We start from the raw sequence: 27792 nt of genomic DNA, 5'->3' as shown, positions 1-27792 counted from the left end.
CATCCTTCAGATGCATAATTATGTTTGCTCGGTAATTTGCTTGGTTTAAACAAGGGTACAGGAAGCACATTCTTGTAGGGAAGGTGGTACACTTTCATCTTTTCTCCCAGTCTGCCCATCTGTATCTTCAAGCTGGGAGATCTCTGCACAAGAATGGTGTCCTGGTGTTGTTTTTCATATTTCTCATGGCGGAAGCCATTCCATTCCAGCAACGTTGTCCTGTGGAGAATGTAATTCCAGACTAAACAAGAATACGTTTTCACAGTGCAGGTTAGTGGCTGTCAACATTCCCTGGATCAGAAACACACGGAGCCCTTTTAAAATTATCTTATACATTGTTTTTACCTTTACTCTCTTAGGCTATCCTTTCCCTTTCCCTGTTTCCTTTCCTGTTACATTTTCTCTGAAAGATGGCAATGATGTTACTAGTACAACTCACCTTTGGCAAGCTTGTGAGCTAATCGTGGGTTGCAGTCTTCCAGCAGTTACAACTTGTGAGGAAAATGTCAGTAGTACAGAACGGGGGTGGGGGCTAACATTTTGAGGCTAAGGGCTGCATTGACCAATGGTCAACGCTCCCAAGGTCCACATGTCAAAGTGACTGTAATCAATAATTGTATGCATGTATGCGTAGACAGATTACACACACACACACACACACACACACAGAGAGAGAGAGAGAGAGAGAGAGAGAGAGAGAGATACCCCACACATATAATGGGTGTGTGTGTTGAGAGGTCACAAAACTGCTCAGCATCACAGGATCAGAATAGGGGGTCCGTGAGAGTTGTTAATTTTTGTGTAAAAAATTGACAGATTTGGTATAGACACAAATCTTTTGGTATCAAAGTATCACAAATGGAGTACCTATGGGAGCAGTCAGTTGAATAATGTTTTAACATTATTATTATTATTATTATTATTATTATTATTATTATTATTATTATTATTATTCAAAATGGACAAAATTGAGGGGGGAAGCCTTGGATGCAGTCAACAAATAAATATATGCTGCTGCTGTTGTTTTTGCTGCCATCTAAATAAAGTTGGCGGGATTAGGAGGACCCAAAAAACCATAGTGTCACAGCAGGGGACCCCAGGAGCACTCAGTGCTTTAAAAAAATTACATAATAATAATAATAATGACATCTTTTAATTGAAATTTTTTGAAGGCCCTTGGCATCATGGCTTCACAGCAGGAACCCATAGAAGCAATCAATTTTTAAAAAACATTGTTGTTACATGATGTGGGGGTGCCCATTGCTCAGAGCAGTGGAAAGATAATAGAGAAGGCCATGATACAGAGCAGTTGCAGGCGTTCTTCTATGAAACTCATTTCAGTCTGGGTTCAAACTTGGTTGTGGGACTAAATCAGCCTTGGTTGCCCTGATGGATGACCTTTTATCAGGAGAGGGACAAGGGGAGTCAACCTGGCACAGTATCTCCATGCCTTTTGATACAATTGACCATGGCACCCCCCTGGACCAGCTCTGTGGGGGCACCATTTTATGGTAGTTCCAATCCTACATGCAAGGTCAATTCTTCAGTCCCATGGCACCTGTGTTACAGGGTGCCACGGGGCACTATTTTGTCCCCAGTGCTATTTAACACCTCCTGGGAAGCTCTTGGGAGCTGTCACAAGGGAATTTGGAGCAAAGTGTCATTGATTATGCTGATGCAGGCTCTAGAGCAGTGTCTGGGTGCAGTAGTGGCTGGATGAGGGCCAATATACTGCACGTTTAACAAGGAGTAGGCAACCAAAGGCCCGGGGGCAGAATGTGGCCCAATTGCCTTCTCAATTCGGCCTCTGGATGGTCTGGGAATCAGCGTGTTTTTACATGAGTAGAATGTGTCCTTTTACAGTGGTGCCCCGCAAGACGAACGCCTCGCAAGACGGAAAACCCGCTAGACAAAAGGGTTTTCCGTTTTGGAGGCGCTTCGCAAAACGAATTTCCCTATGGGCTTGCTTAGCAAGACGAAAATGTCTTGCGAATTCCCGCGGGGTTTTTTCCCTTTCCCCCCCTTTTCCTAAGCCCTAAGCCGCTTATCAGCTGATCCGCTGATAAGCCGCTTATCAGCTGATCCGCTAAAAGCCACTAAACCGCTAATAGCGCTAATCCGCTAAACTGTCAATGGGCTTGCTTCGCAAGACGAAAAAACCGCTGTACGAAGAGCCTCATGGAACAGATTAATTTCGTCTTGCGAGGCACCACTGTATTTAAAATGCATATCTGGGTTATTTGTGGGGCCTGCCTGGTGTTTTTAAGTGAGTAGAATGTGTGCTTTTATTTAAAATGCATCTCTGGGTTTTTTGTGGAGCATAGGAATGCATTCACCCCCCCCCAATAGTCCGGCCCATGGTCTGAGAGATGATGGACCGGCCCATGGCTGAAAAAGGTTGCCGACCCCTGATTTAAACCCTTATCAAGATGAAGGCCCTCTGGGTGAGTTCCCTATGAAGGAACTGGTACTCAGTCTGGGGTGCCCAAGTCCTGGATCCATTTTTATTTTTATTTTGTCACGAGGCACATGTGGCCTCAGTGGCTTAGGAGTGCTCTTGAGCATCACCAGCAGGTAAAACAGCTACAGCTGCTCCGGAGCTAAGATTAGGTGGCCCCTGTTTTCCTGGCATTGGTGACCACAGGACTGGATTATTGCAATGTGCTCTATCTGGGGCTTCCCTTGGGCTTTGTCTGGAAGCTGCAGAAGTTGGCGCAGAATGCAGCAGCTAGGTTGTTGACACATTAACCCTGCATAATGTCTCTGCTGAGAGAGCTGCCAATATACTACAAGAACAATTCAAGGTTTTGCTTTTAGTTTCAGCATTTTAAACCCCAAGAACATGGGACCAGGTTAGCTATATCCCTGGTCAGCAACTGCACTTCTTTGATGGGGCACTGCTGAGAGTACCACATGCTTCAGGGCTGCTCTTAGCTTGTACCAGAAACTGGACATTTGATGTTGCAGCTCCAATACTCTGGAATCAATTGCAAAATTTGGCAGGTGCCCAGCATCTTGATGTTTACATGGCTACCAAAGATGCTTTCATTTAAGAAGGTCTTCTCTGAAACATGGCCCCAGTCATTGTCTATTAACTGCATAATTTTTAGTTACAGATAGGTAGCCGTGTTGGTCTGCCATAGTCAAAACAAAACAAATTCCTTCCAGTAGCACCTTAAAGACCAACTAAGTCAGTTCTTGGTATGAGCTTTCGTGTGCATGCACACTTCTTCAGATACACTGAAACCTGCATAGTATCTTCTTCACACTTCTTCAGATACACTGAAACCTGCATAGTATCTGTTTTCAGTGTATCTGAAGAAGTGTGCATGCACACGAAAGCTCATACCAAGAACTGACTTAGTTGGTCTTTAAGGTGCTACTGGAAGGAATTTGTTTTGTTTTGCATAATTTTTGTTATTGTAGTACATTGCACAAATAGCTGCTTCCTGTCTCACCTATCTGATCTGACACAGGAGAACTCTGTTTGCTAATTTTGATTCCAACTTTGCAAAAATTACTAAAAATTGAAAGTCAGTGAAAGTGTGACCACCTATTTCCTTGGCTGCTAGTTTAGAGTTACCTGGCTCTTAACACTGGCTAATTAAGCAGGAGCTGTAGTCAAATGCATTAATTTGTTTTCATTTTAAAAAATCATTTAAGACTGTTTTCTGGGGAAAAGTCATTTCTCCTGCTTCTCCCCAGTAAAAAAGTAAATGAAGTTCACAAACAGCTTCATTCCTGGACGACTCATTAGTTTCTTCCTTCAGATCTTTGGAAAAAACTGAATCAACTGCTAAGAGAAGCAACACAAATTCTGCCAGGTTTATCATCACTAGAAAGATTAAACCATCTCTAAATTCATAACTATAAAATCATAATGTTAAATTATCACTGAATGTTTAATGCCATGCATTAAGGTCCCGCACCACACTCTTTCCCTTCCTCACCCTCCCTAGTTGCTACTCCGTTTGATTTTAGTACAAAAAAGTTGAAATATACTGATAAACCCTTGGAAAAAAACACATCAAACCCATTGTATATAAAAAAATGTTATATCCATAAAGTAAGATAATGCTTAAAAAGTACAATAATGATGGGCTTATACCTCTCTTGCCGCCTTACTTCCATAGTCAGATCCTCCCAAAGCATAGAGAAACTTTCCTTCTTGGCAACATTTCTCTCTTCTACATCACAGTTAAGAATGTTGACTTGTAGCGTATCAGGGCTACTTAGCAAAGGAGTCCGCATTGCAAAAAATGTATTTTATCACAATGGATAATCCAAATGCTTTCTTGATTAAAGGCTCAACTTGCTTAATTTTTTGATCTCTGTTTTGTTATGTGAGTTCAGTTCGGATTACCACTGCTTAAGTATTTTGGTGCTCCTATTTTTATGTTCATGAATCACTTGGGGGATGATATGATGGATAAACTGGCAAGCAGAATCCTCTGGAGCATTTAGAATCTGTGCTGGATGCTAAAGTCTTTCAGTAACTTACTGAAAAGGGACATGACATGTGGTTCAGGACTACTTGACTGACGCCTACGTTTTTGCTGTGCAGTCTGGAGTTTTCAAAATCCAATCCAGACTACTTGGCAGGCATGAAAACAGGACAACCATGGTTAGCTGAATTAACTTCTGGAGCAATGCATTATGCATAATAATTGCTTCCACATATAGCTCTGGTGGCAATAGTGCTTTATTCACGAAGCAGAATCAATAATTGCTTCCTATAATTCAGGCTATATACCATTATAGAAGCCATTGCCCATAAAATTATACAGCAAAAAACAGTCTAGTAAAACTTATAAACAATAGAAACAGACACTCCTCAAAATGGAATGGACTCCCTTGGAAGGTGGTAGACTCTCTTTCCGTGGAAGGTTTTAAAGCAGAAGCTGGAGGGCTGTCAGGAATTCTTTAGTTGTGATTCCTGCATTGCAGAGGTTCCTAGAATCCTAGAATTGCAGAATTGGAAGGGATTCTGAGGATCATCTAGTCCAACCCCCTGCTAGATAAGGAACCTGTGGTCCTCCAGATGATGCTGAACTACAACTCCCATCACCCCAGGCTACTGGCCAAGGGTATCAACTGAATTTTTTGGTCTAGTATACTGTATGTGGATTGGGTCCCCTGCTTCACTCAGAAATGGAGATATTTTTGTCATATGCAAATTTATACCATCTTTTGCAGGTGTGGTTGGGGTACCAAAAAACAAATCAGGGTCATTCAACGGTATTAAGATGTCTGACAGACAGAATATCAACATGTTAATCTTTCTCCATAATTGTAGTTCCATACTAGAAAAGGCTTACCCTGTTTAATATCTGTCTGCTACCTAGCTGTTAAAGGCATAAGAGCATTTTGGAGCATGATGCATGAAGAAATAAAGAAAGTACTAAGAATATCATACAGTAAAAGGCCAGAGGCATTCCTTTTAGGAATTTTAAATGATGATATTCCAAAAGACAAAACTAAATTTTTATTATACGCAATGTCTGCAGCAAGAATCCTGGTGGCTAAGTATTGGAAAGGGAATCAGTTACCCACTAAGGGAGAGTGATTATGTAAGCTTTCAGAATATTTCGAATTAGCCAAATTGACAGATATAATAAGACAAAACCAAAAAGTGAAGTGAAAAAGGAATGGGAGTGTCTAAATGAATACTTTAAAAGCCAAGGTTAGAGGACAGAAATCTGGCTGAGTCTGGAATAACCTTGTGAAGTGAAAGGATAAGAAAGAGGGATTTATATCTAGATGCTAGGATAGAGGTGATAAGGAAAACAGGAAAACAGGAAGACACAATGAGAAGTAAAGGAGGTGCTGTGGGATTGGTGGAAGTCAATGTTTGTTTTTCTTTTTAGTGTTTATATTATTCACTTGTAAGAAATGGATTTGGTGTTTTTTTTAATGTTGGTTTTTGTGTTTTGTTATTGTTCAATATTTTTGTGTTGTTGTGTGGAAAATGCTTATATATATATATATATATATATATTTAAAAAGCATAAGAGCCCTGCTCTCCTCCAATGCCAACCCTAAACCATGCAAAGAAGTAAAGTTTCATGAGCTGCACTTGTAAATGAGTTATGCCACTGGTCTTTCATCAGCTGATCTTAGGGCTGGCAGTACTCCAATAATACAAGACCAGGTGTAGTATTTCAGATGGAGGGGGGCAAATGTCATTTAAGATTTATAGCAATTTTGTTCAGCTGCTCATGCTGCGATAAATCCAACATTTAAGTACCATATTTTTTGCTCTATAAGACTCACTTTTTCCCTCCTAAAAAGTAAGGGGAAATGTGTGTGCGTCTTATGGAGCGAATGCAGGCTGCGCAGCTATCACAGAAGCCAGAACAGTAAGAGGGATTGCTGCTTTTACAGTGCAGCAATCCCTCTTGCTGTTCTGGCTTCTGAGATTCAGAATATTTTTTTCTTGTTTTCCTCCTCCAAAAACTAGGTGCGTCTTGTGGTCTCATGCGTCTTATAGAGCAAAAAATATGGTAGTTAAAAAGCAAGCAGTGCTCCACTTGTTGTGGTTATTTATTAACACATTTTTGTAAACCACTCTGAGGGATTGGGGTTTTTATTTTACAATCAAGTGTTATAAAATTTTTATGAAATCAATTAAGTAAATAAACAATGCATATATATTTTTCCTATGAAGACCTTCACAGGTTAGCGGGGTTAGCAACCGCTACCCTAAATGGAGCAACTGCTGCTGACTTCAATCAAGGAGGAGAAGAGTGGAAACAACACAATAAACTGAAATGGTAGAAATTCAGCAGTGGTAATTAATTGTTTGATGCCACGTTTCACAAGTATCCTCTCAGTTAACAATGTATGCCAATAACTCAGGAGGCCCTCAGTGAGGGTCTAATTCTGCACATACCTATAAATTCACCGCTGCTTCTTCCTTCCTTCCTTCCTTCCTTCCTTCCTTCCTTCCTTCCTTCCTTCCTTCCAGTCCTAGAGATTCCTTTTTCCTCCCCAAGCAGATATAGTCAAGATAGAGTCTGTTGTGGCGCCTATTGTAGGCCTGGGCAACTTGTGACCCATTATTTACAGTGGCCCATTCAGGGGCAGCTCATCCCATTTCACCACTTGAGGCAAAATGAGAATTGCTGCTTTCCCCTGCCGCTTCTGCCACTGCCGCTATACCTGCTGCTCTGCCTGCCCTGCTGCCTCCACCACTGGCGTAGAAGTGGTGCCAATTTTGGGTGAGATCTTGTATGCTCTGCAAGATCTTGTGGGATTTTTAACACAGTTGCAGGTGATACTGGCACTGCTTCAGTGCTGGCTGTGGGGCAAGCAGAGCACCCGGGGGTTGCTGCCTTAGGGGTTTCTGTCACCTGGCAGCTGCCTCAGTCTACCTAATGGCAGACCCAGTTTTGGGTCCAGTAGAGAAATCTCACCTGTTTGTTGCCTGGGACTACAAAAGCAGGTTTATTGACTCCTACCTGGTCAATGGGCTGCATTTCGATTGACAGCACCCAAATTGTGCTGGCAGCAGCAGTCTGCTACTGGGTGTGATTGTGGGTGGGTAGAAATTTGAATTTATTCTGCTCCTATATCTGTCATCTGGCAATGAACTAAACTTTTGAATCCTTTTTAAAAAACAAACAATTAAAATATTCTGGAAGGTTCTCCGTGTTACCTAAGGGATACGAGCTGGAAAATAGGTCAAATGCCACAAGTGTGACCAGACTGACCTTTCCATGAGTAAAGCTGACAGACGGATGCTTCTAAGTTTAGACAGAGTCTTCTGTGTTTTCTTCTTGTATTATCCATATCATTCAGATTAATGTGATTTTTCTTTCACTTTAAATATTATTATATTAGAACAGTCTGCCCTCTTCTGTTTTACAAAACATGTATTTGTGCTAGCTTGCTTGTATTTTTACTTTTATCCCTGCTTATCAGCTTGCAGTGCAATCCTGACCTAGACATGGCAGCGATTGAGACATGGGTAGTGGGGTGAAGCCATCACTGCACAACCATTCTAAGGGAAATCTGACCAGTTGAATTTCTGCCAGTCACACACCTGTAAAAATGCAGAGCACCAGCCCTTTTACAGGGGAAAATGGCAAAGATAAAGCAAAATTAAAAATTACAATATTTTCATTTTTTCAAGCACATTTTTAAAAAAACACCTCAGTTTTTTGGAGCTAAAGTTCACTTCATCGGATGCATAATTCTTGGTAATTCCTGATATCTTATGGAATAATGCATTTTCCAGCCTCTAAAATGCTGCTAGAGAATTGTTTCATTTCTGCTGTTAGCTACCCATTATCAAAGGATTGAAAGGATACCAGAGTAATGTACACAACACCACAAAGTGAGCCAGTGACAGGAGGATTTCACAGTTAAGTCTCCAGGTCCTCTCTCTGGTGTGCTTGTTTTCTAGAGGTATGACTACATGGAGGTTGTGGCCAGTGGGCTCACTGGGAAGAAAATATGCAGACAATAGTCTACCCAAAGGGAGATGCAGCCTAAACGGTTTAGCTATTAGCACCACCAACTCCTCCTCACAAACCACAACCTCCTCTCATGAACAGGAACTATAAGCATTTGTGGCGGCCAAGGCGATCTACTGAAGGCTACAAGCCATGAGAGTTATGCTCTGCCACAACAGCTAAAGGCAGCAATGCTTCTGAAGGCCAGTTGATGGAAACCACTGGAAAGGAGAAGGCTCTCGTCCTCAGATCCAGCTTGCAGGTTTCTCAGAGGCCAGCCACTATGAGAACAGGGTCTGAATGAGAGGGGCCATTGGTGTCATCCAGCAGGCTCCTCTCACGTTTTTAAGCATCAGAAACAAATGGCATGAGCATGTATAAAGTTCACCTGCCTCACCAGTGAAGAACCCTCTGTATTTAATAAGGTTTCAAGTTGTCGCTCCATATACTGGGCTGCAACCCTTCATGTACAAAGCACACCCACTGAGGAAAAGAACAACTTGCTGCTTTGTATGGCGATATGTAGTCATTCCTTTCAGATGAAACAGGTGATGGTGTGTGGAAGGTTAGTGGGTTGTACATCATGGGTATAACAATTGCCCACCCCATAAGTAAATCAATAAAAACACTTAACCAAAGGAGGTTCTGTCCTCCCTCAACATAAAGCCTCCCCCCACCCTTCCCCCCATAAATCCTGGCTACTCCCATGTTGCACATCCTCCTTCATTTCACTAGGCTTGCTCAGGAGACTAACATGGTAGCAGAACATACCCTAAATGTGTTATCTAAATTATTTCAATAAACGAATGCTTTTATTTGATTAATGGATTTGAGTAGCACTGTTTGGTTCAGCAGGTTTCTTCAGACTTCAGTTCATCTCCTGAAGAGCCTTGTTGAAGCTTTCTAGGGCATCCCTGAAAGACTTCAGCAAAGTGGCTCCGAGCTCATTGCCCGTTTCCTGTATTGCTGCATCATATCCCCCAAAGATGGGCGTAGAGGCCTTTATGTCCTCTCTCTTCGCCTGCAGTAAAATCATGTTAAGTTCCTCGGCGATTCTCTCATATTTCTGGTGATCAAATTTCGAAAGATCAGCTTCACCAATTGGGTAACTGATGTCATTTGCATAACAGTCTCTTGGGACTGGGAATTCAATGTATCTGAGTCTTGGAAAATCAATGAAAATGTTGAAAAGGCATTTCAATGCTCGAGAAGATAGAGGATTTCCAAGAAATTTCAGCTCCTCTAGTTTCCGACAGGGGACCAACCCCAAAATCAGCATGTTTATGTGAGTGTCCTGAATGTTGCATTCCTCAAGGACGAGACTCTTCAGGGTGTAGGAGGAACGGTTCAGAAGTTTGAAGAAGGTGGATGGGTAAAGGTCAGCCACATCATGGCCGCTGATGTCAAGGACTTCCAGGGAGCCGGAATGAAGGCTGTTGGCTAAATAGGCCATGTCCACGTGGTTTAAAGAGCAGTTGGAAACATCCAGCACTTTCAACGGGGTTTTCAGTGGGCTGGAAAGTTAAATATTAAAACAAAGTAAACAATTACATATTTCAGTTGCATTGGGTACTTAATAGGTTTATGAACGATGAGTGCAAGCGCATCATGATGGATGGAGGACATCTTGTTGATTTCAGTGGGACGTGTTCACGGAAAAATAAGAGGAAGGATTATAGCCACAGTTGAGCATGGATACAAAATTATGGACTTGAAAGATATCTCCAAGCCTTTGGCACTGAGCTAGGCTAGGCTAGCCACCCTTAATTGTTTAGTCAACAGATTAAAACAACAGGATCAAATCAAAATATCTCCTCCAAACAACAAGGGAAACCGGGGGGGGGGGCAGTAAACCAGAACCAAGCTGCTGGGGGAGTTGGGGTTGGGAGGAGACCTTCTTCTAACACTATGAATCATTTAGAAAATTAATGCCCAATCATCTCTCAGCTAAACCTGCACCCACTTTGAAAGGTAAAACCCCCTGGCTGAGGGGAGGAGGTACCTCATTGTGGCTCAGTTCAGGTGCCCAAATGCCTTAGGGGAGACCCTGATGTTGAGAATGAATAAAGACTATGTGTTTTGCGTATCCAAAGTATTTTGTAAATGACACACAGTACATTTTAGTGGCAGGAGACATATGCACAAATTCGCTTGAAACTGTTCCATATGTGAAACACAAAACATTTTGTGTACAAGCCACTACTCCATGTTCCCCTGCAAGCAGGGCACCATTTGTTCAGTGGTTTGGCAGCTTTGGGTGGCCGGAAGAGATGGTTTCCGCCTTTCTGGTGGTCTCTTACAAGATCCCACAGGAGGATGCAGGGCTCAGGTGGGCTGTCCACCTGGAAACTTAAAAGCCTCCGTTGCCCATCAGCTGTGGCCACCAATTTCCTTCCCTTTTCTCCTGCAGTAATAGCGCTTTTCTGGACTCTTGGTTCACTTGTTGTCAGGGCTGGAAAGGAATTTTACTCTCAACCAAAGTTGGCTCTGGATTGGGAGGATCTTATCATTCCCTGATTTCCAGCGTCATTCTCCATTAAAAAAAATAAAATGTAAAGGACCCCAGTCGTGAACGACTCTGGGGTAGCGGCGCTCATCTGCTTTACTGGCCAAGGGAGCCGACGTTTGTCCAGAGACAGTTTTTCCAGGTCATGTGACCAGCTTGACTAAGCCACTTCTGGCGAACCAGAGCAGCGCACGGAAACAATGTTTACCTTCCCGCTGGAGCAGTACCTATTTATCTACTTGCGCTTTGACATGCTTTCGAACTGCTAGGTGGGCAGGAGCAGGGACCGAACAACAGGAGCTCACCCCATCGCGGGGATTTGAACCGCCAACCTTCTGATCAGCAAGCCCTAGGCTCTGTGGTTTAGAACACAGCGCCACCTGCCCCTTGTTCTCCATTAGGTGTCTGTAATTGTATCACTACTTTGAGCAAAATGGCATTCAGCAGCATGAAACGTAAGGGGGGATCCCCATTAGTGGGTGGGGCAGGCAATGCACAAGCCACGCTCCTAGCTTAGAAGGGCCCCAGCCTTGTGCCAGTTCTCCCCACCCCACCCCCACCCCCACCCCCAGTTGCCTAGTTGGCCTGCACCAAATTAAGATATAACATCGTTCAGTGATGTGTGGCTGCATTGGGTGTTCCCCGAACAATTGAAATAACTTTCCAACAGCAAGGGTTGAGTGGAAGGGGGTCTAGTCCTTGTGCCACTTGCCTTGCCACCCCTGATTATTGTTGCTGCTGGCATCGCCCTCTCTCAAAAGACAATGAACCTGTTTCATCCCACCAAAGTGTGTGTGCTGTTGTGATTCCTGCCACTCCCATGAGGCGTATAATGCAACTGCTCTACAGAGAGCAAGGTGGGGGTTTTTGCTAGTATTATTCTTCAAGTGGTTCTCTGATTTTTTTGGGGGGGGGGGAATGTGGCCAGGGCATGCCTCTCTGCTCAGAGCAATTTGCTTCCAGAAAATGTGAGGGCAATGTGCCCTGAAAGGTTGGTTAAAAACCTTTTAAACAAATTTAAAAATAATGTCAGAGCCTAAAACCACCAAGAATGGCACTGGCACCCACATTTGCAAATATTTATTTTGCAGCAAAAAAGTACGTCATTGGGGACTCCAGATGATGTCAGGTTCAATTCCTGAATCTCCAGTTAGATGGGATACAGGTAAGCAGAACTGTAAAAGTCCTTCCTTTGGGACTTACTAGACAGAGTAGACAATGCTAGATTAGATAAGCATTAGCATGACAATAGAAGAAAGCTTCATATGCTTTCCCTTTTTAATATGTTACATATTAGTCATAAATATTGTCTCAATTGCGTCACCAGCAAGATCTGGAGCACATTACCTGAGTAGTTTACGTATCCTTCCCGTGAGTGTGGAAAATGCTAGGCTCAGCTCAGTCAGTTGAGTCATCTGGCTTAACTTTTCTCCAATTCCTACAAGAATGGCCTCATCCTCTGGGGTGAACCTTCGTACATCAAACGTCCTAGCTGGGAGTGTGAGCGACGTCAGATGAGGAAAGTGGACGTTATTAAAGAGCATGTGCAAATGTTCCATTTCCAACCGAACATTGTGGACTATTTCAAATTTGAGCAGCAAAGAGGGATCTGTAAGCTTTATGATGTAGAAGAGCTTCCGCAGGGCTAGGTTGTCCACTCGGAAGGATGCACAGCGAATTTTTAGTGGGCAATGGCACCTCATAAGCAAGGCCTGGACAAGCAGCTCATAACTTCTTTCAGTAACAAAGACATCAGTAAGAACGTCAACTGAAATCTCAAACACATCTGGATTGAACTTCAGCCTTTGCATTTCAACAAGCAGATCGTAGCAGATCTTCGACAGCAGCTCTGTCCTGGCCCAGCGTCCCATTGTTTTCCTACAGTTACAGAGCTGAACTTCAACATCCTTTAGGCCTGTTAAGTCCACCACTTTGAGTCTCTTTGCATATGGAGATGAACAATTCAGCACATAGTCTCGGAGGCCAGTTAGGCAGCTGGTCAAGCACATGGAGCAGACTCTGCTACTGATGTCTTCCTGGTGGTCTATTGTCTTCCCCAACAGTTTTCCAATGTTAAGTTCCTTCAGTGGCCAGTTTGCCACCAAATCGTGAAGAACTTCCCCTTGTTCCTGTAAGTAACTTGCCTTAAAAAGAAGAGGGAAAAGGTTGTGTGCAACACTGCCAAGATTTCCTTTTATCAGCTCTGTGTTGGATACCAAAGCCCCAGCACTCAGGAACCGCAGAGAATGCATTGCTACCTTTTGATTCCTTCTGTTATACTGGATCTGCTCTAACAGAGGTTCTCTCTTGCTTGTCATTCTCTATTTTTAGCTGCAGCTGCTGCTGAGGGGCGTACGTGACATGGATTTGGGAGGTAAGAGGAGCAGTCATCTGCTGATCTGGTTACTATTTTGGTATCAGACACTTATTTGACACCTCTTTTTAATTGTCCAACTTTTATTAATTGACAAATTGTGTTAGTCTGTTGCACTGTAAACAAAAGAGTATCGTCATACCTCAAGGACCACAGAACAGAATGTAGTCTGAAGTTCATTGATATGATCCAGTGTGTTCAGTTGTAAATGATAAGTGGTAACAATTGATGTTCTTTGTTTTCTAGGTCTGCCCTGTGGTACATAATTCACCTTGTTGATCTATTTGTTTGTTTTCATTTTGTAGGGTGAGTATGGTAGTCTGAGGGATGCCTGATTAAAACTCAATCCTGAGTTGTGATTTTTTTCTTTGATGAGTCTAAACAAATGCAGCCATGAACAATGAATTTTGTGGTGTGTTCTGGGTGGAAGCTGGAAATATGGCAGTATATGTATTGGTCAATAGGTTTCCTGTGTAAGGTGATGCTTATAGGTCTGCTATAAGCTTGCACAATGGGGCGCTGAATGAACCTCTTTGGTGGACTGGTCATTGAAGTTTTGATGGAAGTGCTCAAGTGTCTCTTGCCTGAGTCCAGATGATAGTGGTGCCACCAATGTATCTCACAGAGGTTGTGATGCTGGAAAGTCACGTGTCAGTTTCCTCTAAGCAGTCCAGCCTTCACTAACCTAGCTGGACAGGTTGGCCAAGGTTGAATATTATTATTATTATTTATTATTATTATTATTATTATTATTATTATTATTATTATTATTATTTCATTTCATTACTGAATCTGTTGACAACTTAGTGACGCTTCCGTGCTGCTCATGCGCCTTTAAATGGCTTTGCTTCTACATGCAGGTTCCTCTGTCTGTAAAGGTAAAGGTAAAGGTAAAGGGACCCCTGACCATTAGGTCCAGTTGCAGATGACTCTGGAGTTGCGGCGCTCATCTCGCTTTATTGGCCGAGGGAGTCGGCGTCCAGCTTCCGGGTCATGTGGCCAGCATGACTAAGCCACTTCTGGTAAACCAGAGCAGCGCACGGAAACGCCGCTTACCTTCCTGCCAGAGCGGTACCTATTTATCTACTTGCACTTTGACGTGCTTTCAAAATAAAGGGTGGCCCATAATGGGCATTCTAGGAGAGACCGCAGGGCTGGTTTGTGATTCACAAGGTTCCAGTGACAATATAAAAGTGGAGAGAGTACCTGAACATTATTCTTTGTATCGCAGGTTCTACAAAAGCTGGAAAGTTACAATTTCCAAAAAATGGAATCTTAGGATTATATTTGGTGTGTGTGTGCTACCCACTTTGCCCAGTTGCCAACACCCAATATTAGGACTGTAGGGATCACAAAATGATTATCTTCTTTTCCAATGTGCCTGTAATAAAAACAAACTTTCCTCTGAAATGTTTAGAATTTAAAAAACAAAACAAAAACTGGACAGCTTTTGTGGATTAATAGCTACTCTTCGTGACTTAGATGTACCACTTGCTGTTTACAGTTTCAACAATTTTTCATCCTTATTTGTATGATGCATAAAGATAAAAAATATGGGCCTGCTTGCTTTATCCTATGTAAAACCCTTCTGCTATATACCTGGTTACACTGAAGGTCCCCAGAGGTAGAGTTGCCAGACAAAAGTTTTTTTGTTGAGCTTTTTTAAAGTTCTGCCCACAGTTGTTGAGCTTTCCTTGCAAGATCCCAAAGGGGGGGGGGAGCTATTTTAAAGGAAACTCACCAAAACTTACACTACCAACATGGGCTGCCATACTTCCAGATTTTCCTGGACAATTCAGTGATTTCCACCCAGACAGTTTCTAACGGCCAAATTCCAGCTATGTCCGGGAAATTCCAGACGTATGGCAACCCTAACCCAGAGGTGCCCCTGAGATATCCTTGAATTTGCCTATTTAAAAAACATCCTTCTACACAAGGTACAAATTCTATGAATTAGTTTCACAGAAATGTTGTTTAAAAAAGAAAAGAAAAAAAGGATCATGTACTAAATCGGTAAAGGATAATACAAATGTTTTATTTATTCTTCCATCTTTTAACATATATCATACATGGCAATGTTTGACTAACAAAAATAAAACTACTTGAAGAGCATATGAACAATACTTAATACTTTTTTATTTAGTTTGACATAAATTCTGTTCTCAAAGTATGTGGGTGTTCCCTAAAGGGGTCTAAGGGGGGCAGACACTCTCTAGGGGAGGTTCATGTCCTTCAAACACATTTTGTATGCCCTCTGATGGGGCAGGGAAACAAATGACCACACTCCTGAAGGCCAGAGCAACGTGGTCAAGTTGTGCTGAAAAAGCCATGGGTGAATGGAAAATGATATGAGTGTATAGCTGAAAACTTATAATTTATTTTTATTTTTTAATGAACAAGCCATGGGAGGCTCAGCTCTGAAATTCTGCTCCCTGCATATAGGGGGGCAAGTAACTTGGTCAGTGCAGGAAGACCACCTCAAATGAAAGAGTGACGACACATGAAATATATAAAGCGAAGTCACTGGAGATTCTTCCTGGGTTTTAAGTTGTGAGATGTACATTTCTTTTGGATCATATGCTGGGTCAGCCATTAGTCTTGCTCTTCCCTCCACCTTTCTCTCTACACCAGCAGTTCCCAATTAGCTAATTACTGAGGGCCCCCTATTTTTAAAAAGCCAAGCCACAGACCCCCTACTTTTGAAAATTTTGATTACTCTATGGTAGTTGCCTCTGCAAAGCAATTTTTGAACAACATGTGGGGCAGCCCCAATAAGCAAAGGATTTTAGGTATGCTAAACGAGGGCTGAGCGATATCTTGTTTTCAACATTGTGATACATCAGCAGCTAAACATCGTGATATCCCAATTTATAACAGTGTCTGAAGCTGGAGATCAGGTGTGGGGATGAGGAAAGGACCAGTCACAGAGATCAGATGTGTGTGTGGGGAGAAGCAAAGTCACCTCCACTGCATGGCTTGAGGGGGGGCTGGGGGGGGGGTACATCAAGCCTTCATCAGTGGGGCAGCCAGCGAAGATGCACGTCCACAGTGGCTGTTGTTGCTTTCCTGCTGACTGAGAAAAGCTGCTCCACCTCCGTGCCAGGGGAAGGTAGTGCCACAGGGCCTTGAAGTGAGGGCGATCAGCTGCCCTGGTCTCCATTAGCGTGAGGGAAGGCAGCTCAGATCAGCAGTGTTATCCTCACACAAGGAGTGATATAATGCTGTGTATTGCTGGGTCAAAATCATTCTCATGGTGTGATTTCAAAAATGATTTTGGACAATATATTGAAAAGTTGCATAGTGCTAAAGCAGACCATAAAATTTGTGATATTACCATGCAAAAAAGATAAAATATTTGGGGGGAGGCAAGGGATGGTGCCATGGACCCCCTGATTGCGTTCCGCAGACCCTCACAGGTCCCTGGACCCCTAACTGGGAACCCCTGCTCTATACTGTAGTTCTGTAAGAAAAATTGTCATCATGATGCAATTTGCCTGGCAACCAGGCAGCCATGCCAACTGCAGTGTGACAACAGAATAGCAGGCAGGCAGGCAGGCAGATACCAGCCAAACCAGGTGAGCTCCAGTGACATTTGTTGGGGGGGGGGGCTTTAGAGAGTGGGTTTGACACACGACTGCCTAAGACATTCCTCCATTAAATGTGACTGGAGCAATGTTTAAAGAAGGGTGGGAAGCACTTCAGATATTGGTCTGGCAAAGTGCTTTCTAAAGTGCCCATCCTTCTGTTAAACATTAGATTAGCTGTGAGGGAAGGGAGCAGGTGTTTGGGTTGAGCTGGGCAGCTGTGTGAGCGAGAAGTGGGAGGTAGAGTGGGTGAGGGGTATGGTCAAGTGCCAAGGGAGGGGATAGCCAGGGCTGGGGAGAGGAGTGCAAGACGGGTGGGGATTGGCAAGTGGAGCGAGCAGTGTGATGAGTTCGGGTGTCAGAGTTTGTGTGATCAAGGCACACATGCTTCCTAGTTTTAGTGTGTGTTAGAAATCACTCAATGTTTGAAGAGTTATACTGAAAGTCACTTAAAAACTGGACTCAGCTTCCCCTGTTGAGTAGATCACTTGAGAGATGGGCCATTAACAGAGAACAAATATGACAGGGAGCTGGGCCTTCAGCAAGACAAGAGGTGGGTGGAATCCCGCCCTGAGTTTGTTCGTTGGAAGACAATGCCAGTGGTTTTTTTAGGAGGAAGTTTTAGGTTTTCAGTTGGCTGTGGTGTGATCAAGGGGGGGGGGTCAGTCTGTTAAATGGAACCCCTTCATCCTGGGCTCAGGCTGAATATATGTGTCAATGAAACCCAATATCCTAAAGACAACACAGTCTCCACTGTGCCTCATTTCCAAAGGAAATACAAACCCTGGGTAAGCGCCTTGACCCCTGGAATCTTGCACCACTTGGAGATTAGGGAGGTGTGTAACAATATGTGTGTGTGTGTTTGCTAAGTGCCGTGTGAATTTTTATCTATTTATTCATTCACCTTATTGAAAGATGGAAACATTCTCGGCATAGTCCAAAACTGCTTCAGGGGTTGAGAAAGGGATATTTTAACTTTAAACACATGGGTCAACTGGCACCTTTCACAGCTAGCCTTTGCTGCAAACTTGCAGAAGCCTTCTACCCTCAGGGTGAAGTTGGCCTCAGAGGGGACAAAGTAAGTTTGTATGTACAGTGGTGCCTTGCAAGACGAAATTAATCCGTTCCGCGAGTCTCTTCGTCTAGCGGTTTTTTCGTCTTGCGAAGCAAGCCCATTGACAGCTTAGCGGATTAGCGCTATTAGCACTATTAGCGGCTTTTAGCGGCTTAGCGGATAAGCAGATAAGCGGCTTAGCGGCTTAGGAAAAGGGGGGGGGGGGAAAAAATCCCGCAGGAACTTGCAATACATTTTCGTCTTGCGAAGCAAGCCCATAGGAAATTTGTTTTGCGAAGCACCTCCAAAACGGAAAACCCTTTCGTCTAGCGGGTTTTCCGTCTTGCGAGGCACCACTGTACTGAATATTGTGAGGGTGCTTTCACAGTGACTCTGTTACTCACATACAATTTTTTTACTTATCTTCATCCAGTTCTATGCACTCTTGTGTTAGAAAACTTCAAAATTCTGCACCAAGCATAGCTGTTTTCTGCACCTGGTATAAACTGTGAAAATTAAATTTGTATTTCCCGTGTTTCTGTGTTTTCAAAGCACAAGTGCTGATCTTTGTCAAAATGTGTTTGTGGTTGCCTGTAGCTTAATATCCAACTAGGCTGAAGGTGTTTAGACAGTTAGAAAACTTGTGCTATTGGACTTGTTAAAGTTCTTTTCTCAGCCTGGAATTTGCTCTGAAAATGTCTGAGAATCTCTACCGTAAAGAGCTACAGAAACTTATTTCTATTCTTACTATCAGAAATATTTCAATATTCTAACCACACTTGCTTTTAAACCTGGACTGTATGTGTAATGGTTGTAAGGGGTTACTTGTGCGTAAGTTGCCTTCAGTTTTGGTCAGATTGCCTGCCCAACCATGCTTTGGCTGACAGCCCACACTCCGTGGCTGGTCAGTCACTTGCAGAATCCGTCAGTGGGCATTTCTTGAACCTCTTCCGGCATAAGAGCTGTTTGACGCCAAGTCTCCTCCTACTCTCCCTGCGCGGAACTCGTCTGCGCAAGTAAGGGGAAGGCAGAGGCGTGTCCGCGCTCTCCCCACTAGTCTCTGGTGAAGGGTTTTGGAGCCCTGTCTCCAAATCCTCCATCTCCTCCTCTTCTCTACTGGTGTTACGCTGAATTCCTTCCCCCCTGCTGGTCCCCTCTCCTGCATCATTTTGGAGCCTTGCCTCCACCTCTCGCTCTGATGTCAGTTCCCTGACAGTATGCTACTAAAAGTTTTTAAGAGTCTGCCATGAAAATGAGCAATTAATAATGCAGAACAATAAAATTAATATTTACAAACAAATCCAGCCACAATTTGTACATTTTTTACACAAAATACTTTCTGCATTTACAGGATTTCGAAAAATATAGTAACAACTAAATCTCACCAGCTATATACAAAAAAGAGGTCAAAAGTAAAGGAGGGGAATCAAAACCAAACTTCCTAATACAAACAAGGATACATTTTCCCCCCTCAGAATAATGCCACCTGGACTCAGAGCTGCAGGTTCTGCGAGGTTCAAGTTTTAGAAATCCGTATTATGGATTCTGCACCAAATCATCCTGGAGAATGACAAAAGTTTGATTTTTTTATTATTATTATTCAGAAGCAGTGAAAAGAACAAATATTTGTTTCTAAAAGTTTGGCTGTAATAAATTGTATACGATTGCTCAGATGAAATTAATTTGGAATAATCTGCAATATCTGGATTAACACTTTGTAAAATCTTTTTACTCCTAATTGTCTAAGCAATGGGCCCAACTGAACCTGTCTGTGGTGTAGAATTGCACACATGGATTTGGATGCCAGTAGCATGTCTGCTTGGCCCCAAGACCCCTTTATGTCTGCAAAGGCCATCAGCCCCTGCTCTCCATGCATGAGCACAAGGGTCGGGGTGGGGCTCAGTAGGACGGATGCACCATCTGTTAAAATGTAGAGTTCTGTGAAGACTTCTTCACATGGATTATTCATTGGATTTGGGCCTGTGAAATCTATTCCTATTTAGCCAAGGTCTTTGTCACGCTGTTTCTTTTCTGCGGAAGAGGCCTGGTTAATAACATCGCCCATCATTAACTCCGCTGTGTGGATGAATGAGACAGGGGCACTGAGGCTGCAGACCTATGTGCTATTTCCAAGGGGAATGTCTCACTGAACGTAGTGGGACTGACTTCGGAAGAGGCATGCATGATGGAATTGCTCTGCTGAGGACCTCCAGTGCAAGGCAATCTGCCATCTGCTATGTCTGTTTCCAAGTGCATACAATGTCAGCACTCTAGGGCTCTGGTCTTCAACTGGTGGGCCACGACGTACCAGGTCACAGCCTGATCTAAGGTGGGTTGCAAAAGCAGTATAATTTCATGTGGATTGTGCCCTCTTTCCCACGGGTTATGATTTTCATAACAAAACACCAATACATTACTATTACGTTATATGGGGCATGTGTGCTATACAGTACAGCCACTCAATATAATATCTGAACATAATTGTCACAGCCACCCAGGTGGGTCCCAGCTCACGAGAGACCTTACTCCGTTGTAGTTTACTTACAGGAAAAGTTTATTGAAGATAATTGCTTCTTTCACAGTTCAGCATTGTGGCTGTACGTCTGTCACGTTAGACCGCCGAAGTCCCCCTCTGACTCCTCCCCTCCTCCACACCAACTTAATAGCCTGGCTCTAGACCACCTCTTCCTCTCCTTTCTTTTCCGCAGGGTCTTTCTGCCCCCCTGGGTTCTCTCTTTCCGGGATTCGCCTGAGGCTGAATCCTCTGCCGCCTCCTGCCCCCTCCTTCTGGCTTTGGGGCCGGGCTCCTCCTCTGAGCTTTCCCCACTTCCGCGCGCCTCTATGTTTGAACTTGGCGCGCGTACGTTGCTTTTGACCTTTCCTTCGTCCTCTATACTGCCCCCTGTTCCACTCTCTACCCTTTCCGGCTGAACACCTTGCTCCAACCCCCTCTCTCTGTTTTCTCCTGTTCCTCCTCCCTCCGAGAGGCTGACAACTCCACCCCCTTTACTCCGTTCCGGCTGAGACCCCTCTGACAGCGTCTGTGCTTCACTGGGCTTTCTCCCCCCCTTCCCTGACTTTTCACAGCTTCTCTCTTCTCCTGCTTTTCGCCTGATCATGCTAGCTCCCTTTTGGGAATCCTCTGACTCACTGCTTAGGCTCATAGATTCCCTTCGAATTCCGTCATCTTCTTCCTCGTCTCTCTCTCCCTCCTCCCACTCGCTTTCCGTCTCCTCTGCCTTCTCCTCACTTCTCCCAGAAACCCTGACATCCATCCCCCCCTCGAAGCCCCCCCTTCCCCCCTCCCGGTCGCTGGGTGCAGGTTGAGGGAAATGTGGTTCTTCCTGGGTCGGTTCAGGATACCGGGTGTCCACGTCAATCTTCTCCTCTGGCAGCTCCGTATACGTGTGTTCGAACTCGGGTTCCCCCCCTGAAGGCATCACAGTCTCTTCCTCCCTCACTGCTTCTCCTGGCGCTGCCTGCCAAGGACCTATCATCCACCTCTGACTCCATACCTCCCTTGGCTGATCCACCCACCAATAAGGGTTTGTCTCTCCCCCCCCCAGGCGGGGATCCCTGGTCGGGCTTGTTTTGGGCGTAGAGCCCTCGGGCGAGGAGAAACCCCCGAACGTGCTGCCCGACAAAGTGGGCGTGAAAAGCCAATCATCAAAATACTCCTCGGGCATGGGTTTGTGCGGAAAAATTGCATGAAACTCCTCCTTCAACAGGGGTTCGTCCAAAGCGTAACCCGGCACCCAGCTATTTGCAGAGACTGGAGTGCCTTCCCTGGCGAGAAAATATTCAACTCCCTCCTCCCCCCATCGTGAATCCAGTATCTCTGTGACCTCATTAAGAGGTTCTGGTCTTGGCGACTCCCCTCTCTCAGGCGCCCTTCTACGTGGCTCTGGAGGTGCTTCTGACTCTTGAAACCTGTGTGGGGCTTTGTAGGGAGTGAGCACCGACCTATGAAAGACCGGGTGCACCCTGGAGCCCTCCGGAAGGGCTAGGCGAAAAGCCACCGGATTGATCTTAGCCTCAACTTGATATGGTCCTAGCTGCCTGTGTTCTAACTTCTTTTTGGCCAACGACCTGGCCGGCATCGCGTGGGCTGCTAACCATACCCAGTCCCCAACCTGAATGTCTTCCCCCGCCCTTCTGTGTTTATCGGCTTGCACCTTATACGCCTGCTTTGCCAGCTCCAAATGTCTCCGCAGCTCCTCGTGCACCTCTTGCAACTCTGCTGCAAACTGGTCGGCATTTTGAGGTCCCCCCCCTTCAGGTGCTGTAAAGCTCGGGAAGGTTCTGGGATGACGTCCATAGTTCGCGAAGAAAGGCGTCACCCCGGTGGATGCGTGCTTCGTGTTGTTGTAGGCGAACTCAGCCATCGGCAGGTAGTCCACCCACGCCGCGGGTCGCTGGTTGGCGTAACACCGTAGGTACTGCTGCATGATCGCGTTGACCCTCTCCGCTTGACCGTTGGTCTGTGGATGCCTCGCCGACGTCAGGTTGATCTTGACGTGCAAGATACCCAGAAGCTTCCGCCAGAAAGTGGAAACAAATTGGCGCCCCCTGTCGGACAAGACGGACTGCGGTAGTCCATGCACTCTGAAGACGTGATCGATGAAGAGCTTTGCGGTCTGTTCTGCCGTCGCCACCTTGGCACAAGGAATGAAGTGCGCCATCTTGGTGAACAAGTCCACAACCACTAACACCGCCGTCTTACCTCTGGAGCTGGGCAGGTCTGTAACAAAGTCCAACGCTACCCTCTCCCACGGTTGCTGCGGTGTCTCCAGCGGTTCTAACAATCCCGCCTGCTTCTGATGCACTGGTTTGGACCTCTGGCAGATATCGCACCTGGCTACGTAGTCCGCCACCTCTCCTCTCATCTGGGGCCACCAAAAGTCCCTTGCCACCAACTCCATCGTCTTCTCTTTGCCGAAATGGCCCGCACTCGGGGCATCGTGCAATTGTTGCAAAACCGTGGCGCGAAGCTCGTCGGTGGGCACGTAAAGGGCGCCCTTGCGAGTCAAAAGTCCATCCTGCAACTGAAACTCATTGTTGTCAGGCGACCCTCTGCGGAGCTCCTCCATCTTGGATTGTGCAAACTGATCCTCTTGCAGCGCGCGTCGCACCGCGTCCAGGTCGACTGCGATGGTAGCGCACGTCCACGCCTGCGGTGCGAAAATGTACTTCGCTGCGATTGGAGCTACTTCCTCCAGGTATTGAGGCTTTCGGGACAGCGCGTCTGCTATAACATTGGAGTCTCCAGGGATGTATTCTATTTTGAAATCGAAATCCGCAAAGAATTCCGCCCAGCGCATGTGTCGTTGGGTTTGCAATTTAGCCGTCCGCCAATACTCCAAGTTCTTGTGATCCGTGCGGACCTGCACCGTGTGCTTGGCTCCTATCAAGAAGTGTCGCCACGCTTTGAAAGCTGCATGAATGGCCAACAACTCCCTGTCCCATATGGTGTAGTTGCGTTCCGTCTTGCTGAGCTTCCGGGAGTAGAATGCACCCGGTCTCCAGTTGCCTTGCGAATCCTCTTGCAAGAGGACGGCCCCAACTGCTCTGTCTGATGCATCTGTCTCTACCCGCATGGGCCTGCCAGGATTCACGTGCAGCAGCTGCTCCTCGGAGGCGAAAAGGCTTTTAAGCTTCCGAAAGGATCGCTCTGCTTGTTCGGTCCAGACGAACTTCTTCTTCTTGGAACTGAGGGTGTCAGTGATTGCCGCCGTCGCGTTTGCAAAACCTTTAATAAACTTGCGATAAAAATTGGCAAAGCCGATGAACCTCTGGACCTCCTTCCGATTTCGAGGGCTTTTCCAGTCCAACAGCGCTTGGACTTTAGTCTTGTCCATGGCCAGTCCCTCGTCGGACAGCTTGTAGCCAAGGAAATCTACCTCTCTCACATCAAACTGGCACTTCTCCAACTTGGCGTACAGCCTGTGTTCCTTCAGCCTCTGCAGAACTTCCTTCACGTCCTTATCGTGATCCTCTGGCGATTCCGAGAAAATCAGGATATCGTCGAGAAAACAGACACACTTCTTGTAGAGGAGACCTGCCAGGACGTGATGCATGAATGCTTGGAAAACATGGCTGCCATTTTGTAGACCGAAGGGCATAACTCTGTATTCGTACGTGCCCAAAGGAGTGAACATGGCCGTCTTCCACTCGTCGCCCTTCCTGATGCGGATGAGGTTGTAAGCTCCACGTAAATCCAGCTTGGTAAAAATCTTCCCCCTCCTGACTGTAGCCAAAAGGTCGTCAATTTTGGGCATGGGGAAGGCCTTGGGCTTAGTTAGTCTGTTTATGAACCGGTAGTCCACAATGAGCCTCTTCTGGGGCGTGTCTTTCTTTTTCACAAAGAAAACAGGACTGCCTCCCGCTGCTTTAGATTCCTGGATGAATCCGCGCTTGAGGTTGTGTTCTATGAACTCCCGAAGCTCTTGCAGCTCGTCTTCCGACATGGAGTACAGCTTGGCAGTTGGCAACTGCGCGCCTGGCACTAAGTCAATCGCGCAGTCGTAAGGTCTGTGAGGCGGCAATTTGTCAGCTTCCTTTTCGCAGAAAACCTCCAAGAACTCCGCGTACTTGTGAGGAACCGCTTGCACCATACTCAGATGCAGCTGCTGTTCGGCTTCTCCTCCTTGATCGGTTTGGATGCAATTCTGGGCGCAATACGATGAACAAAAGGTGATCTGCCTCTGGTACCAAGCAACCGCGGGACTGTGCCTGTCCAGCCAACTCATGCCCAACACGATGGGCGTGTCCGATAAGTGGGTGACATTGAAACTAATAAGCTCTCGATGGTCTCCAATTTGCATCATCATGGGAGGGGTTTGCTGCACCACTTGCCCCCCCAGCAACTTCCTGCCGTCTACCGTGACCACGTTCAGAGGCGTCGTTGCAGGCAGGAGCGCTATGTTATGCTGCTTGACGAACTGTAATCCCACGAAATCGGCGTTGCTTCCCAAATCGATGGTTGTTGGAACCTCGAGAAGTCGCCCATCAGGCAGCTGGAGTGTTGCTGTGAGTAAAACTGCTGGTTTGGGAGGTAAAGGGTCCATGCGCTGCAAGGATGCTGGGGACTTCTCTACAGATCCGCCTGGCTGAGCCCCAGTAGCTCTGCTTCCAGCCAGGCACTGCAGTTTCCCTGAAGCTGCTCCTCTGATTGCACCTCTGCTGTCACAGTTGCTAGTGCTGCAGTGTGCTTCTGGAGCCTCTGGGGGCACTCTTTCGCCATATGGTGTGCACTGTCGCAGATGTAACACTTCCTGGTCCCTCTAGGAGGCTTCGCTTTGGCTGCAGCAGGGATGGGGCTCTGGGATGGCTTTTGAGCCCTAGCAGCACCAATCTCCATTGGCTCTTCGCCTTCCTTCCCCATTGGTGAGGGGTGCGCACGGCTGAAATCCCTGTGCACAAAAGGGAGAGCTTTTGCTTGCGCGCGCGCTTGGGGCCCCCCCTCCTCGTGCCACGGACGTCCCTCATGTCGAATTCCTATAGCCAAAGCCCGTTGCACCACGTCTTCCAGGGTCTGGGGTCTGTCCCCCCTTGCGATCTCATCCTTGACGGAGGGGCTCAATCCCTCCCAAAAAAGATCCCTGACCGGTAGACTGTCCTTCGGCCAATCTAAGGCGGTGAGCAATGCAAAAAATTTAGAATGATATTGGCGTACAGTGGCTCTCCCCTGCCTCAGCCCGTGCATCTGCCGGCGCGCAATGTCCTTATCCACAGAGGATTGAAAACAAGCATCCATTGCCTCGATAAACGCATCTGCATTGCGACGGGCTGGTCCATCTTCGCGCCACAGATTGCGTAGCCAAGCCCTGGCCTCCCCATGCAGGTGCGAAACAATAAATCCCACTCTCTCCTCCTCATCTCTAAAATCATGACGGAGTAAATGCAGTGCATACACGACATCTGCCCTGAAGTTGGGATAGTCTTGCAAGTTGCCATTAAAATGCGAAACTAGGGCACCCCCCCTCCTTCCAAGCGCAATGCCCTCCGCTCTGGAGCCCGGGGTCCCCGCCTTGTCCGCATTTTCCCACCTTGCTTGCAAATCCTGGCACGCTTTCTCCAAGTCAGCATTCTTCTTCTGCGAAGCAATGACTGCCGTTGTGAGAGTGGTAATCTGATCCCGGAGTGCAGCCAGCTGTTCCTCAGCACTCATGGCTGCCCCGTTCGTGAGCTTCGCAAAAAAAAATTTTTGCTTTCAGAGGGAGAGGGGGACTTTCTGTCACAGCCACCCAGGTGGGTCCCAGCTCACGAGAGACCTTACTCCGTTGTAGTTTACTTACAGGAAAAGTTTATTGAAGATAATTGCTTCTTTCACAGTTCAGCATTGTGGCTGTACGTCTGTCACGTTAGACCGCCGAAGTCCCCCTCTGACTCCTCCCCTCCTCCACACCAACTTAATAGCCTGGCTCTAGACCACCTCTTCCTCTCCTTTCTTTTCCGCAGGGTCTTTCTGCCCCCCTGGGTTCTCTCTTTCCGGGATTCGCCTGAGGCTGAATCCTCTGCCGCCTCCTGCCCCCTCCTTCTGGCTTTGGGGCCGGGCTCCTCCTCTGAGCTTTCCCCACTTCCGCGCGCCTCTATGTTTGAACTTGGCGCCCGTACGTTGCTTTTGACCTTTCCTTCGTCCTCTATACTGCCCCCTGTTCCACTCTCTACCCTTTCCGGCTGAACACCTTGCTCCAACCCCCTCTCTCTGTTTTCTCCTGTTCCTCCTCCCTCCGAGAGGCTGACAACTCCACCCCCTTTACTCCGTTCCGGCTGAGACCCCTCTGACAGCGTCTGTGCTTCACTGGGCTTTCTCCCCCCCTTCCCTGACTTTTCACAGCTTCTCTCTTCTCCTGCTTTTCGCCTGATCATGCTAGCTCCCTTTTGGGAATCCTCTGACTCACTGCTTAGGCTCATAGATTCCCTTCGAATTCCGTCATCTTCTTCCTCGTCTCTCTCTCCCTCCTCCCACTCGCTTTCCGTCTCCTCTGCCTTCTCCTCACTTCTCCCAGAAACCCTGACAATAATGCTGCAAGAGAATCTCCCAAAAGCAATTTTTTGAGGATGGAGAGAGGGGGGGGATTGTTTTCGTACACAATAAGGATCCCGCAATCTATTTGGATCAGCCAGGGATCTACTGGTAGATCACAATCTACTGGTTGGACATCCCTGCGTCTAGTTCAGCAATCCCTGAAGTACAGAAAAAGGAGCACTCAGCAGATGGAAAACTAAACTGGACAAACTGCTCTAAGTGCTGGTTTGCTTATTATATGTTTGGAAGCTCAAACTATGGTGAGAAAGTGGATGTGATGTCTTGATTGAGCCATAGTGTGGGATTTCTACAGCTGATGTTGGCATCTGAACACCCTCCAACACCAATGAAGTTGGAAAGGTAAGGAATATCTCCTGCCCTTAATACCATAAGTGGCAACTGAGTGATGCTGGTAAAACATCCTCACTCTCATTTCTATGTATTTACACCTACTGAAGGAAAACACTCACAGCAGGGACATACTGGCTGCTGGGCTTTGATCTGAGGTTCTTCTCTGAGAGGGCAGGAGATGTGCATTGCGATGCAGGCTTGGAACCAGGGCTTGAAGTGCCATCATCGAGAAATGTCTCCGCGAGGAGTGGGGAGAATCCAGCCTGTGCAGAACAGCTAAAACCACTTGAGCTTTCACCGGACGTGCACTGGGATGACTCTGAACTCTCTGTAACTACAGGAAGTAGGAAGGAAGAGACCATTGACATTAGAGGCTGCGGCCAGCCTATTGTTCAACAGGAATCCCAGCAACACAACTGAAAGAAAGTAAACTTAC

General features: G+C 46.0%; 2 protein-coding genes and 1 long non-coding RNA gene across 4 annotated transcripts in view; 1 reads left to right on the top strand and 2 right to left on the bottom strand.

Annotated features, from left to right (window-relative positions):
- Positions 1-85: 85 nt before the first annotated feature.
- On the bottom strand, positions 86-13352 carry LRRC14B (leucine rich repeat containing 14B). Of its 2 annotated transcripts, none has more exons than XR_014150636.1 (2): positions 4109-5895; positions 86-219 (listed from the first exon to the last, which is right to left on the bottom strand). XR_014150636.1 is itself a non-coding variant. In XM_081837228.1 (2 exons), exons 1-2 carry the CDS (start codon positions 13278-13280, stop codon positions 9325-9327), a joined length of 1617 nt encoding a protein of 538 aa, XP_081693354.1. In that variant the 5' UTR covers positions 13281-13352; the 3' UTR covers positions 9247-9324. The 2 variants fall into 2 exon arrangements, 1 of the variants encoding a protein (XP_081693354.1); XM_081837228.1 differs by lacking the exons at positions 86-219; positions 4109-5895 and adding exons at positions 9247-9970; positions 12310-13352.
- Positions 13257-13688, top strand: LOC309327773. Its single transcript, XR_014150647.1, has 2 exons — positions 13257-13336; positions 13583-13688. It is a non-coding gene; the product is annotated as an uncharacterized lncRNA (long non-coding RNA).
- A 5586-nt stretch (positions 13689-19274) lies between these two features.
- The window catches only part of PLEKHG4B (pleckstrin homology and RhoGEF domain containing G4B), an 81781-nt gene continuing 73263 nt past the window's right edge, over positions 19275-27792 (bottom strand). The window contains exons 22-23 of the mRNA XM_081837247.1: positions 27476-27690; positions 19275-19534 (exon numbers count right to left, since the gene is read on the bottom strand). Of these exons, the coding sequence (XP_081693373.1) occupies positions 19511-19534; positions 27476-27690 (239 nt within the window). The 3' untranslated portion in view covers positions 19275-19510. The remainder of the gene's footprint in view (positions 19535-27475; positions 27691-27792) is intronic.

The sequence above is a fragment of the Podarcis erhardii genome (genome assembly GCF_964252035.2).
Source record: "Podarcis erhardii genome assembly, chromosome: 13".
NCBI lineage: Eukaryota > Metazoa > Chordata > Lepidosauria > Squamata > Lacertidae > Podarcis > Podarcis erhardii.
The sequence above is the reverse complement of the archived record's forward strand: the minus strand, read 5'-3'. Positions and strand labels throughout refer to the sequence as shown.